Here is a 14,760-nt window from a genome sequence, read left to right as displayed (position 1 = left end):
TGTCCAAATTTTCAGTTAAAATGCGATGTACAGCACTTTTTGAAATGCCTATCATGTCTGCTAGCTCTCGCACTTAAAGTCGACTGTCATCCAATATCATTTTGTGGATTTTTTCCACTATTTCTGGCATGGTCACCTCACTTGGTCGACCAATACGATGTTCGTCTTGGCAGCTCGTACGGCCTCGTTTAAACTCTGCCACCCAATATTTTATTGAGGGAGCAGACTCCCCAGAGTAGAATCTAGCTCAGCTTTAATATTGGTTGGACTGAAACCTTTCAAATGAAAGTATTGTATCACATAACGATGACAAATTTTTCCATGTTTACAAATTCACTTAGATTGTTCAGTATTTATGGCTGCCAAAAAATACTATACAACGTAACGTCTTCAAACTTCAAACTTAAGCTTTATAAGGTTGATACTTTCGAACACAGTCGTTTTTTTTCAAACAAGCACCGCCATCTATGTTAGGTAGGGTACTTCTGGGACGACCCTCGTACTCTTAATGTTTAATAATTATATTGTATTGTTATTTTATCAAACTTTTTAAATATTTGTTACTGGCTTTTTTACACTTTTACTTTTATATATTATGTTTTTGTGTATCTGAATTACACCGTTAATTGGGAATGGAAATCTTGTATTATATATATATACATTTACAATTGTAAAAAATAAATGAATAAATAGGATTGTTTGTTTTGTTTACTTATTTAAAAGTTCTGTTTGCTTAGAAATAATTAAATTTTAATTTTAATGATTTTTCTATTCTAACTTTTTCGGTAACTTTCTGGAGCGAATTAATATTATTATATCGAATTTTTTAATGAATAATTTTAATTTTATTAAAATGTCATTTTATAAAAGTCGTATTTATTAAAGTTCAACCTATGCAATTTTAACACTTAATAATACATTTGTACACATTTTTAATACATTTTAACTGATCTCTGAGCAAACTTTTACGAAACTCGGCAATTACGTTTGCATCATTGTAACTTAGATAACGTCATGAATTTATTCCAATATTAGCGATTGGATTTTTATATAATTACTAATTTTCTGGAATTACAGGCAACACCATATTTTAGTACAAACATTAATACAAAATTAATACAAAATACATAATATTAGTACAAACAAATTAATAAACAAAATGTAATTGTTAATAAAAAACCAAAATTTTAAAAATTATATATTATATTCACTTAGTTATTTCGGCAATGTTATAAGTAGTATTGTTCGGTATGTTTTAAGATATATTTTATTTATAAGATCTCATAAGCAATTTTAAATTTTATAAGAACAGATGTTTTTATTTTTTTCTTCAAATTTATTTAACTTTTTATATAATATCAACAAAAACGTTACAAATATCATGAAGTACATTGAGTAATAAACTATATCGATTATTAGTAATATATTTTTATTTACTGTGCGATATTTTAAAATATAACACCAAGAAAAGTGATATTTTAAATCATGATTGTAATAACTACTAAAAAACCATAGCTTGATAGACCCAGAATTTTTACTACTTAATTTTATTATAATACTTAAATGCAATAATTAAAGTATATATTACGGTGATTAAAGTAATAATTAAACACATTTCAAATAATTCAGAAATCTGTTAAAATAAATTAAAACCATATAAAATTATAGTTCATTGTAATAATATATTATTACGAAAACAATAGAAAAATACAATAATGTTTTAAATGTAGTTTTGTCAGGTGACATTTAAAAGTCGTAATTTTTGTCCTTTTTTACAATATTAAATACAGTTTACTTAATGTTTCAAATGTTCTAAAAAATACTTATCTCGTTTTATATATTAAGTGCACAGTTACCACAGTTCTTAAATTCAGTATTACAGTAAAATATATTAATAATCTGAAGCATTCAACTGCTTTAAGCTCTAATGTTTATAATTCGTGCTTTTATATCGTAAGCATTATGCAATTATCATTTCAAAATGTACTAAATCGGTAGGTGTTACGAAATGTCAAATATACACTTTTCAAACAGTTTTGTTTTACTAGTACATTCGATTTTTCTATTATACCGGACAAATTGATGCAATTCGGTGCGATAAGTGAAAGCCGTGTGACTTCCGGGATGACATCTTATTATAAACTTACCCCGATTCAGGTTTCAGACACGTGAAGGAAACCCAGAAAACTTCACGCGGCCAGCACATTTAGGACTGATTATATTTTTTAGCGGTTTGGTCCACGCAGATTTTATGAATTCTGATGAAAAACAAGTGGCAGTTATGTTCAATTCTATTTTAAAAAATACAAAATAATAGTGCTAAGAGATGTCCTGAAACGATTTTTCTTTGCTTAACATATAAAACTTATGAAATGTCTAGAAAAAAATCGGTTAATAATTCGTTTTATATCACATTAAATTTGCACTATATGTTAAAGTTTTATTATCTAAATTTATGCAGAAGATTGACATATAAATTATTGTTATAATTTCCTTTTTTTACTGAATGCTTACACACACGCAATATATATATAGAAGATACTATTATAATTTTTCGAGTACAATTCAATATCTATTGATCTATAATATAAAATATAATATACAGTTTTTCGCTATGCCAAAATGAAAGTTACACAGTTTGCCGAATGGAATTATTTCGGATAATTGACATTTCGTATGATTGACTTTCGGATAATCGACGCTCTACTGTATATGTACACTATTAAAAATCTTTGTGGAATAGTTTTTCTGTATTCTAATATATTTAGAATGGAGTTAGAATTTTTAGATGTTCTTGTACACTTTTATGTGTGAACGGGATTTTAAGAGGATTAAAAAACTTGATGTGAATTGTGTTTTTCGAATTGTAAACAGATCTGATAAAAAAAAAAAACGCTTTTTGCGAGAATCAAATCAGAAGTCAAGGTTTGTAATAACAATAAGATGGGAAAGTTGACACATAGGTGTTAAGAATGCACCGTCATTGTCAGCAGTCGGGCGATCACGTGATCTCTTTCACGCGACAATAATATAAAAGCGAGAGCTACTGGAAGCTCGAGGCAATCGAACTAGAAGTTATAATTGGTAATCGTGCCCATTTCGTCTACCTGACCTCCATTCAACGGACTTGATCCAGCCGAAGGAGAAGACACAGGTTGAAAGACATTTAAGCGGCTCCGACTCTTCCAGGAAGCAAAGTTCGTCGCCTACATATCTCTATTACGAATGAGAGATATTATGTATGTTAGGATAAAAAATTTGTAAACTTTTTCTCGAAGTAGAAATTAGGCACGCGATAGAGCTTAGAAATTAGTTACTTTTTCTGTGAAAATTGTCAATACAATAATCACATTTAACCGCATAGCGATGTATATCATACGGTTAGTTATAGTTAATAAATCTTTCTTTTTGTTATATGTTAAACATGTCTCCAGTCACTTCGAAAAACAGACACCTGCCGAGTTTTTAACGCACTTCTTACTCGATTTTACCCTTCTATCGAGTTTTAGCCATCCAACAACACCGAGGTCGGGTTTTAACAACAGTGCCGATTAAGTGGCATTTAGGGAACTGCCCTGTGCTCCCGGCTTGTGTCACACATGGATTCAACTTCACGTTGTGAAGAGCGATTTTCAACTGTCATTCATATTAAATATGTCAATTTCGAAAAGAGTATGCTATGTTGTTTACATTTTTTCCATATGGTAGTAATCGGAAATTTATTTATTATAAACTAATGATTATTATATGTTGATATATTTATTTGTTTGTGTAATTCGGTAAAGCATCAAACTCCGTATACTTTCAATGTCAGCGATAAAGAATTGCTTTCACTAGTCAGTTTTCAATACAGATCATTTTAAGCATTATTTTTTCTGAAAATAATGAGTTTGTATGAGGGAATGTTTGCAACTCTGATATTCGAAATAATAGTTCTGACAGTGTATAATGCGCTGCAATGCTTAGCACTTCAGAAAAGTTAAAGTTCTAAATAAAGTGAGAAATTGCACATTAAATTGTATTATTTGTTTTCTTGAAAGTCCTAAGCGTTAACGTATTTTAAAGCATTGTATTGTGTGTTAACGACATCCGAAAAGTTACTGTTGTCTATTTATATTTTATATATAGTATATTATTGTAAAATTTAATTCAGTACATGCATAAGTACTTCAGATAGTAAAATGAATGTTGCATTCCTGTTCCTGTTAACTTTATTGTTGGTCTTAACATTTAAAGTTTTATTTTCATAGTTTAACATTAATATACTTAATACCGAACTTTTCTTATAAAATACAAATATTGTAAATATTGTAATTTAGTATAACGCGTGTATAATGGCCTACTTTATTTCTGCATTTCGAATTTTTTAAAGGAAATATTTGAATTCAAATACATTTCCTCTCTAGTCATCTGCCAGCTAAGATATTAACTTTTCAATATAATTCTCACACTTAAAACAAATTCCCCTTATATAAACTATGAATCTACATATATTTTAATACAAATTGCATCTACTATTGCAAATCCTCTGTGATTGTTGATTAATTAATAAATCATTTATAAATAATTTACTTTCCGTTAAATTAAATAACGTAATTATCCCAATATATTAAAATACAGGCTCTAAACCCTATTCAGATATCATCATTCCTACGTTCAGTAAAGTTATAGAAAATGTACTTTATAAGAGGTTTTTAATATTTATACAAATATACAACATCATCGATAGATAGATCGGAATAGATTTAAGCGCAGTTATTCAACCATTGACGCAATAATACATTACCGAAGTTGCGGCCGAAGTTTTCATCTTTAAAACCTGAACGTCGAACGTCGAACGCCGCTATCTTGTAAGCGGCGCTCGACGTTCGACGTTCACGTTTTACACATGAAAACTTCGGCTGCAACCTCTCTATTATAAACAACAAATAATTAGCGTGTTTGATGAATCGAATAGATGAAAGTACAGTTTTTATCCACATGAATAAAGATTGTGACAGTATGGACTTAATAATTTTACTAAAATATTTCTGTAATACCGGTTTACGAAGTCCTCCATTGCAATAGATAATTTCATATCTCTCCGATCAATATTATAAAGTTAAAGTAAACCATTCAATATTAAAATCTTTTCACTTAATTAATCATTTTAATGGCACAATTACAACATGTCAATTATCTTCATAACAGGTAAAGATTTCACTACAGGGCAATTAGCACTGAACAAGCCCGGTACAGTAATTAGTGTAAAATTCTAATTTTTTAACAATTAGTAAGTAATATTACGTATATATTCATACAAAATACATTCGATTTTGCATATTGTCTACTACTTTAATCACCTCTTTAATACCTTGCTGTATAATAACTTCTTCCCGTTCTGATACGTCACTACTTGAACTTGACATACCTTCCAGTTTTGCTATTAAATATTGTTTTGCTCTATAAGCTGCAAGGTCCGCGTACAAAACTGGACACGGGATGGACACGCTTCTGGTACATCTGACATAAGTGTGGCATAGATAGTAAGTTAACACTTGGAGCTCGTCAGCTGTGAAGTTATTGTCGTCCCAAAGAACCGTATAGTGGGCAGGTCTGCTTGTACCTTGAATCCCCATATGGCTGCATAAAAAGAAATCGTAGAAAACGGGATGCACTACGTCTGTATCGACTGTAGTACCGGGTGGGATATTTTTCGATTTCCCCACGCCATCTTTTCGATCTACAGGAACAAAACGTGTATGATGACCTTTTCCAGTTACAATATATGTAATTGGAGGTTCGTATTTCTCCCCTTGAGCCATTTCTTTACAGGCATTTCTAATTTGTACCAGTTCATAGTCAATAACTTTTCTGTATTCTCCTTCGCTAATACCGTCTCTGAAAACTATGATTTTTTCCGGTTTCTTTCCTTTCGTTCGATTGTAAAATTCACGCAAAATTTCATTCATCATGTCTTTCAGATCGATCACGATATCCTGTCCAAATGTTTTCTGATCTACTTTCTGTTTCTTATGCTGAACACGAACGGACGCCTTAAATTTGCTGGGATATGAATCCAGGCTTCCCACCACTGCTGCTATCGAATATCCTATTTTGTCACCAGGAGCTGGATGAGTACAATCGATGCCTACAATAATCACAGGTCTCTTCAAAATTGCAGGCTTGTCTGCTAGCGACAGAGAATTGTTAACTCCACCCATTTTGGCATTAATTTTTTGACATAAATTACAAATTACTTGTGGGTTGCATTTTCTTCCCGTGGCATTTATATCTTTTATACATTGGGTCATAAGTCCCAGTTCTGTTTCTGCAACTGTTTTAATTTCCGAATATATGCTTTCTGGTGGCAGCACAATTATGGCTAATTGCAAATTTGGATAACTATTTTTCGCTTGTCTAAGGATATCTGAAGGTCTTCCATCGTGACGTGTGAAGCGCTTAATAAGGAGCGGTTGGGCAAATTGCACCCCTACATTTCTTCCACCATTACATAGCATTTTCACAAAGTTGTCTAGAGCATTCTCGTCGCAGAATCGAGCCATTGAGAAACTCAGCAAAACCCATTTGTCAATTGTTACTCCTGTATGAAATCTCTTTCCTTTCATATCCCAGCTACCGTTGACAGGTCTGATGTTCTGCTGTTGTTGATAAGTTATTTGGGGAGGATCCAACATTCTTCCCGTAAACTTCAAGGGGTTGGGACTTACACGAACGCCAAATTCTTTTGCGAATGGCTCGAAATCTAGCATCAAAGCATTAACTGATTGTCTTATATCATTGAATCTCTCGGCAGGAAAACGAGCCGTGTAGCGAATCATATTAGCAGTTTCTTTTTCATTTAACTTCTTTGTGCAGTGTTGACCTTCAACGATATCGCATACTTCCATTGGTAAATAAACAGCTCTGTTATTACTTCCCACATTTAAACAAGGTAAGTTTGGATTTTTCAATGCTTTATATTCAGTACGAAAGTATTCGGATACGGAACACTTAACTTCTTTGTCATTAATTCTTCTCGTAAAAAATATATTATTTGCGCTTTCTCTTGTTATATCTCGAACTCTGTACTTTCGAGGATAAGGTAAATGCGTTACTTTAACTTTTAAATTCTTTAATTTTTTGGCTACTGTCCGCCTCTGCGCATCGGTCAGACCTGTGAACTGTCTTAAAGACGATTCAATATTCTCAGTACCCAGATTTAATACTTCGAACATAAACTCGATAACGGAACAACCTTTATAAAATGTCGTAGCTGATTTATCTATGTTAAGCATAGGCTTCCATTTTGTCAGCTGCATACTTTGATGATGACCGAACCAAATTTCCCTTCCTTCACTCAACGGAGGAACTTCCTCCATACGTGGTTTGGTGAAGAATGATCTTCCAACTGGCACCAATCGTAAGGCAGGACCGTGTCTTAGTACGGTTTCAATGGCCATGATTCCCAAAATGATACCCTCCGTTATATTACTGCATCTACCAGCTAACAACTGATGTAATGGTTCTAAATTAATTGAATTATTTGCTGATCTTCTCATCGTATCTTTTCTATTCACAGGTTGTATTTTTATTTCGTAATTGATCTCTTTATCAGGATTAAATTCGTCTGCAACTTTCACAGTCATTAATTTTTGGTCTTTAACTGGTAACAAGTTACGTGTATATAAATTTTTTTCTCCGTCAAATGCCGGTCGAATATTCTTAAACATTGGCACCTGCTTAATCATTGCTTCTACAATATTTCTGTTTTGTTTTGTATTCAGGCATTTATACTTTTTATGTTTGGGCAGTTTTTCACCCTCATCACGTACAGGTATAAGCTTTTGAATATCCACGTCATAATGGTATATCTCTCCTTCTGGTATATCTATAGGAAAGTAGTTTGCTATTAAATTAATCTTTCTACCTTTAACTCCAATTCCTGGTCGTTTAGCGAATCTAGAATGGTTTGAACCACTGAAAGTGATTTCCAGACCCAATCTTTTCATAGCGCTTGAAAAATATTCGATTGTTGTTTCCGATTGTGCTACCGTTGCAAGAGCCATTGTCGATGGATGTCCACTCTCACTGCGAATTGGTGGTTTTTCTACCGGGTAACCCTTTCAGCACCTAGATATTTTATTAAATTTTTACTATATTTGTACGTTTGACAGACTGTTATTTAAAGAAAATTATACACACCTTTCAGTGAAGATGGTTCTGCAACACTTTCACCAGGTAATACTATGACTGCAAGTTTAGTCGTTGTAGATCTTTCGTCTTGTCTTGATACTGTCGCAGCTGGCTCCTCAATAACGGGCGATACTACCGGTTGAGATTGCGGCTTGGAATGACCACTTCCTACTTAAAACAAGAGAGGAAAAGTATAAAATTGATTAACTTGTGAAATAACATTGAAATGAGTCTAAATGGCGTAACTTTTACATTTAAAACTAGGGTACACGCATTTGGCCATCAAAACGAACTGCTCCTACAATTGCAATTTTAGATTGGGCAACTGATGTTAATGTCGCAGAAACTTTGGATAGATCGCAGTCTTTTTGCTAATTACCTAACTGCATGAAACTTTTCGTAGTGCAGCAATATCACAGTTTGTCTGGCCGGATGACAAAAGCGAATAACATGTACACCTCCTTTTTATGCTCTTATATTGTAATACTCCTGTCAATAAATACTTTATAAGTTATATCTTTTACTCAATCTCTAAATTTACATTGTATTAGCCTTGAATCACACATTAACTCACCTAACTCTTATACCAATCACATTCTCATTTTTTGATATAATTAATTTTCATAGTTAATTTATGCAACCTGTTTCATNGAATTAAGTATTGTGATACCTAACATTTTAAAATAAATCCTATATAACTTTTAAAGTTTATTTAATTATTATTTGACAGGAATTAGTCTAATATAAACTAATTTTATTCAACTCTTTGACTTATTTTTAGCATTTTGACGTTATTCAAGAATGAAAAATTTGACAGGAATTAGTCTAATATAAACTAATTTTATTGAACTGTTTGACTTATTTTTAGCATTTTGACGTTATTCAAGAATGAAAAATTACAACAGAACGATTCCAGTAGAACCTCTGTTTTTCGAAACAGTTTTCACTGCTGGTGCTGTGAGAAATTTCTTTTGCACTTACTGGCATTATTCCATTTACATATCCATCTTCTATATACTGGCCATCAAGATCCTTCAGCGTTACATGAAAGATCGACCTCCTTATAACTTCAATCGTGCGTTCACAATATGGAACGGGATTTTGGCTGTTTACAGTATTTGCAGCTCAATTCGGTTAATTCCAATTTTGTTCGAACAATTTAAACACTTTACTTTTTACGAAATACTTTGTAACAAGAGTATTGTAGATAACACATCACCGCTTCTGTTTTGGGCTACACTGTTTGCGTTTTCGAAAGTTTGGGAATTGGGAGATACAATAATGATAATACTTCATAAAAGAAAATTGATGTTTCTTCACTGTTATCATCATCCTACTATGTTGATTATGTCATGGTATGCTTCTTACAAACGATCGACCTATTTAATGATGATTGTCTACACTAATCTCTATGTACACTCATTGATGTATACCTATTTTACTGTAAAATGCATGGGTATTAAAATTTCTTCAACAATTGCCATGTTTATTACTGCAACTCAAGTTACTCAAATGTGGTTTGCATTATTGCTTACGTGTTGGATGTATTGGTTGCTTTTAAATGAACAACCGTGTGACACTTCTTTTGAGATTTTAAAATTTGTCTTTGTTGTAGCGCTGTCATATCTGTATCTGTTTACCCAATTGTTTTATAAATCTTATATTTGCAGATCTAAGGTATATGAAAAAAAAGATAAAACACAGTAGTACGTCGTTTCATGAATAATTGATTTATTCAAGAAATTATTAATATAATGCATAATAAATAATAATTGGTATTATGTATAGATAAATAATAGTGATACTTTTATTGCTTTTATTCTAATATCATAAATATTAAAAATTTACTACACAAATATCCTATACGAAAGTAGTCCCAAAAGTACCCGACCTAACAAAGAAAACACAAAAAATTTGGTAAAACATATCTTTATTTTTCGACATAGTCTCCTTTTAGCTCGATACACTTTTTCCAGCAATGTTCAATAGCTTCGATCCCCTGTTTATAGTGAGAACTGTCGAGTTTCCCAAAATAGCCATCAACTTCAGACGCCACCTGTTCATTGTTGGCAAATCTTATATCACCAAGCCATTTTTTTAAGTCTAGAAAGAAAAAATAATTCGAGGGGGCTAAATCTGGCAAATAGAGTGCGTGAGGAAGCAATTTGAACCTTAACTCATTGATTTTGCCCATCGCAATAAAGGATGTGTAAACTGGTGCGTTGTCTTGATGAAACAACATTTTTTTTCACCAAATGTGGCTGTTTTCTCTTGATTTCATCACTCAAGTGCTGCAATAAGTTCACCTAATACTTGCCGTTGATTGTTTTTCCTGGGCGCATCCCAAAAAAACTGACGCCATGACCTTTCCAGCATATGAAACTGTTTTCGCCTTCTTTGGAGCTGATTTTTCCATTTCAGTCCATTGTTTCAACTGTTCTTTAGTCTCAGGTGTGAAGTTATGGACCCATGTTTCATCCATGGTTATGAATCGACGCAAAAACTCGGCTTTGTTGCTGCGAAACATTGCCAAAGACTCGATTGAAACATTCTCACGACGCTGTTTTTGTCCATTGTGAGCAAACGCGGCACCCATCTTGCGCACAGCTTTCTCTTGTCCAAATTTTCAGTTAAAATGCGATGTACAGCACTTTTTGAAATGCCTATCATGTCTGCTAGCTCTCGCACTTAAAGTCGACTGTCATCCAATATCATTTTGTGGATTTTTTCCACTATTTCTGGCATGGTCACCTCACATGGTCGACCACTACGATGTTCGTCTTGGCAGCTCGTACGGCCTCGTTTAAACTCTGCCACCCAATATTTTATTGTTGTAAACGAGNAGGCTTCCCACCACTGCTGCTATCGAATATCCTATTTTGTCACCAGGAGCTGGATGAGTACAATCGATGCCTACAATAATCACAGGTCTCTTCAAAATTGCAGGCTTGTCTGCTAGCGACAGAGAATTGTTAACTCCACCCATTTTGGCATTAATTTTTTGACATAAATTACAAATTACTTGTGGGTTGCATTTTCTTCCCGTGGCATTTATATCTTTTATACATTGGGTCATAAGTCCCAGTTCTGTTTCTGCAACTGTTTTAATTTCCGAATATATGCTTTCTGGTGGCAGCACAATTATGGCTAATTGCAAATTTGGATAACTATTTTTCGCTTGTCTAAGGATATCTGAAGGTCTTCCATCGTGACGTGTGAAGCGCTTAATAAGGAGCGGTTGGGCAAATTGCACCCCTACATTTCTTCCACCATTACATAGCATTTTCACAAAGTTGTCTAGAGCATTCTCGTCGCAGAATCGAGCCATTGAGAAACTCAGCAAAACCCATTTGTCAATTGTTACTCCTGTATGAAATCTCTTTCCTTTCATATCCCAGCTACCGTTGACAGGTCTGATGTTCTGCTGTTGTTGATAAGTTATTTGGGGAGGATCCAACATTCTTCCCGTAAACTTCAAGGGGTTGGGACTTACACGAACGCCAAATTCTTTTGCGAATGGCTCGAAATCTAGCATCAAAGCATTAACTGATTGTCTTATATCATTGAATCTCTCGGCAGGAAAACGAGCCGTGTAGCGAATCATATTAGCAGTTTCTTTTTCATTTAACTTCTTTGTGCAGTGTTGACCTTCAACGATATCGCATACTTCCATTGGTAAATAAACAGCTCTGTTATTACTTCCCACATTTAAACAAGGTAAGTTTGGATTTTTCAATGCTTTATATTCAGTACGAAAGTATTCGGATACGGAACACTTAACTTCTTTGTCATTAATTCTTCTCGTAAAAAATATATTATTTGCGCTTTCTCTTGTTATATCTCGAACTCTGTACTTTCGAGGATAAGGTAAATGCGTTACTTTAACTTTTAAATTCTTTAATTTTTTGGCTACTGTCCGCCTCTGCGCATCGGTCAGACCTGTGAACTGTCTTAAAGACGATTCAATATTCTCAGTACCCAGATTTAATACTTCGAACATAAACTCGATAACGGAACAACCTTTATAAAATGTCGTAGCTGATTTATCTATGTTAAGCATAGGCTTCCATTTTGTCAGCTGCATACTTTGATGATGACCGAACCAAATTTCCCTTCCTTCACTCAACGGAGGAACTTCCTCCATACGTGGTTTGGTGAAGAATGATCTTCCAACTGGCACCAATCGTAAGGCAGGACCGTGTCTTAGTACGGTTTCAATGGCCATGATTCCCAAAATGATACCCTCCGTTATATTACTGCATCTACCAGCTAACAACTGATGTAATGGTTCTAAATTAATTGAATTATTTGCTGATCTTCTCATCGTATCTTTTCTATTCACAGGTTGTATTTTTATTTCGTAATTGATCTCTTTATCAGGATTAAATTCGTCTGCAACTTTCACAGTCATTAATTTTTGGTCTTTAACTGGTAACAAGTTACGTGTATATAAATTTTTTTCTCCGTCAAATGCCGGCCGAATATTCTTAAACATTGGCACCTGCTTAATCATTGCTTCTACAATATTTCTGTTTTGTTTTGTATTCAGGCATTTATACTTTTTATGTTTGGGCAGTTTTTCACCCTCATCACGTACAGGTATAAGCTTTTGAATATCCACGTCATAATGGTATATCTCTCCTTCTGGTATATCTATAGGAAAGTAGTTTGCTATTAAATTAATCTTTCTACCTTTAACTCCAATTCCTGGTCGTTTAGCGAATCTAGAATGGTTTGAACCACTGAAAGTGATTTCCAGACCCAATCTTTTCATAGCGCTTGAAAAATATTCGATTGTTGTTTCCGATTGTGCTACCGTTGCAAGAGCCATTGTCGATGGATGTCCACTCTCACTGCGAATTGGTGGTTTTTCTACCGGGTAACCCTTTCAGCACCTAGATATTTTATTAAATTTTTACTATATTTGTACGTTTGACAGACTGTTATTTAAAGAAAATTATACACACCTTTCAGTGAAGATGGTTCTGCAACACTTTCACCAGGTAATACTATGACTGCAAGTTTAGTCGTTGTAGATCTTTCGTCTTGTCTTGATACTGTCGCAGCTGGCTCCTCAATAACGGGCGATACTACCGGTTGAGATTGCGGCTTGGAATGACCACTTCCTACTTAAAACAAGAGAGGAAAAGTATAAAATTGATTAACTTGTGAAATAACATTGAAATGAGTCTAAATGGCGTAACTTTTACATTTAAAACTAGGGTACACGCATTTGGCCATCAAAACGAACTGCTCCTACAATTGCAATTTTAGATTGGGCAACTGATGTTAATGTCGCAGAAACTTTGGATAGATCGCAGTCTTTTTGCTAATTACCTAACTGCATGAAACTTTTCGTAGTGCAGCAATATCACAGTTTGTCTGGCCGGATGACAAAAGCGAATAACATGTACACCTCCTTTTTATGCTCTTATATTGTAATACTCCTGTCAATAAATACTTTATAAGTTATATCTTTTACTCAATCTCTAAATTTACATTGTATTAGCCTTGAATCACACATTAACTCACCTAACTCTTATACCAATCACATTCTCATTTTTTGATATAATTAATTTTCATAGTTAATTTATGCAACCTGTTTCATTTGAATTAAAAACTAAAAATACCCTTAAACATTTTCCTGGCTAATTAAAATCTTATTTTATATTATAATAGATGAAATACTTTGCTTCACCTAGAAAATAATATATTATGTAAAAGTTATAAACTCATAAATGATAAAAGTAATTATTTATTGTTACCGTTACAATGCATGGCTGCAATTTATTTATTTATTTAATTTAAAATATATGCTTTTCACCTCGAATTAGATGTGATTTGCCCCTCTATATTATACTTTTCCGTTAACAATAGAGTGATCTATATATAGCCTGTGATCTATATAACAACTTTAAAAGGGAAAAGTTTGAACTAAAATAACGTGACTTCTGGTTTGTGTTGAAGTTCTTATATATTTAATCGAGCCTTCTACACCTGTGATTTCCATATTAGGTCTCACAGTTAATCAAACCGAACTCCGTTATCGAGATTCAGAAATGACAGACAGCGGACTGATAAGAGTGAGAATTTATAACTCTACATTTTTCTTTTTAGTTAAAACGCGTTTTAACAAGTTGAAACTAGTTTATACTGGATGTCTTTGTTAAAACCCGTTTTGTCTAGTTAAAACTAAAATTTACAGCTAGTCATAAATGAATTTGAGTTAAAACTACTTATAACCAGACAAAACAGACTTTAAGAAAAAACATCCAGTATAAACTAGTTTCAACTTGTTAAAACGCATTCTAACTAAAAATGAGTTTTGACTGTAACATATATACATATTATATAACTTACTTATAACATTTTTTTTTCAAATGATTACATTAATATTTTGGGGGTTCAACGTTTATGTGTTCATATGAGAAATTTAATGGAATTTTTAAATTTCTGATTAAATTATGAAATACTAAGTTTTTATTAGTCTGGTACGACATTTTATATCAAAATCTGATTAAAATACAACACATTCTACTGTTTGCTACGAGAGTCTAAATTTAAGTAACATCCAAAACTAACACT

At 33.0% G+C, this 14,760-nt stretch overlaps 2 protein-coding genes across 2 annotated transcripts; both read right to left on the bottom strand.

Moving 5' to 3' along the window:
- Nucleotides 1–5,294: 5,294 nt before the first annotated feature.
- LOC111615525 (protein argonaute-2-like) lies at nucleotides 5,295–10,771 on the bottom strand. The gene is made up of 3 exons (XM_023356929.1): nucleotides 10,489–10,771; nucleotides 8,185–8,346; nucleotides 5,295–8,089 (listed from the first exon to the last, which is right to left on the bottom strand). The coding sequence occupies exons 1-3, from the start codon at nucleotides 10,769–10,771 to the stop codon at nucleotides 5,295–5,297; spliced, it is 3,240 nt and encodes a 1,079-aa protein (XP_023212697.1).
- A 207-nt stretch (nucleotides 10,772–10,978) lies between these two features.
- LOC111615514 (protein argonaute-2-like) lies at nucleotides 10,979–13,006 on the bottom strand. Its single transcript, XM_023356921.1, has one exon. The coding sequence runs from the start codon at nucleotides 13,004–13,006 to the stop codon at nucleotides 10,979–10,981; it is 2,028 nt and encodes a 675-aa protein (XP_023212689.1).
- Between the last annotated feature and the right edge of the window lie 1,754 nt (nucleotides 13,007–14,760).

The sequence above is a fragment of the Centruroides sculpturatus genome, unplaced genomic scaffold, assembly GCF_000671375.1.
Source record: "Centruroides sculpturatus isolate CEXI.00-Female unplaced genomic scaffold, Cexi_2.0 scaffold161, whole genome shotgun sequence".
Classification (NCBI taxonomy): Eukaryota; Metazoa; Arthropoda; class Arachnida; order Scorpiones; family Buthidae; genus Centruroides; species Centruroides sculpturatus.
This window is presented reverse-complemented; position numbering and strand designations above follow the sequence as displayed.

Coding starts and splice junctions, on each gene's coding strand:
- LOC111615525 (XM_023356929.1), bottom strand. CDS start 10,771: ATGGGTGCCGCGTTTGCTCACAATGGACAAAAACAGCGTCGTGAGAAT. Junction 8,347..10,488: donor GGAAAAACAATCAACGGCAA/GTATTAGGTGAA, acceptor TCTTGTTTTAAG/TAGGAAGTGGTCATTCCAAG. Junction 8,090..8,184: donor AGAACCATCTTCACTGAAAG/GTGTGTATAATT, acceptor GTTACCCGGTAG/AAAAACCACCAATTCGCAGT.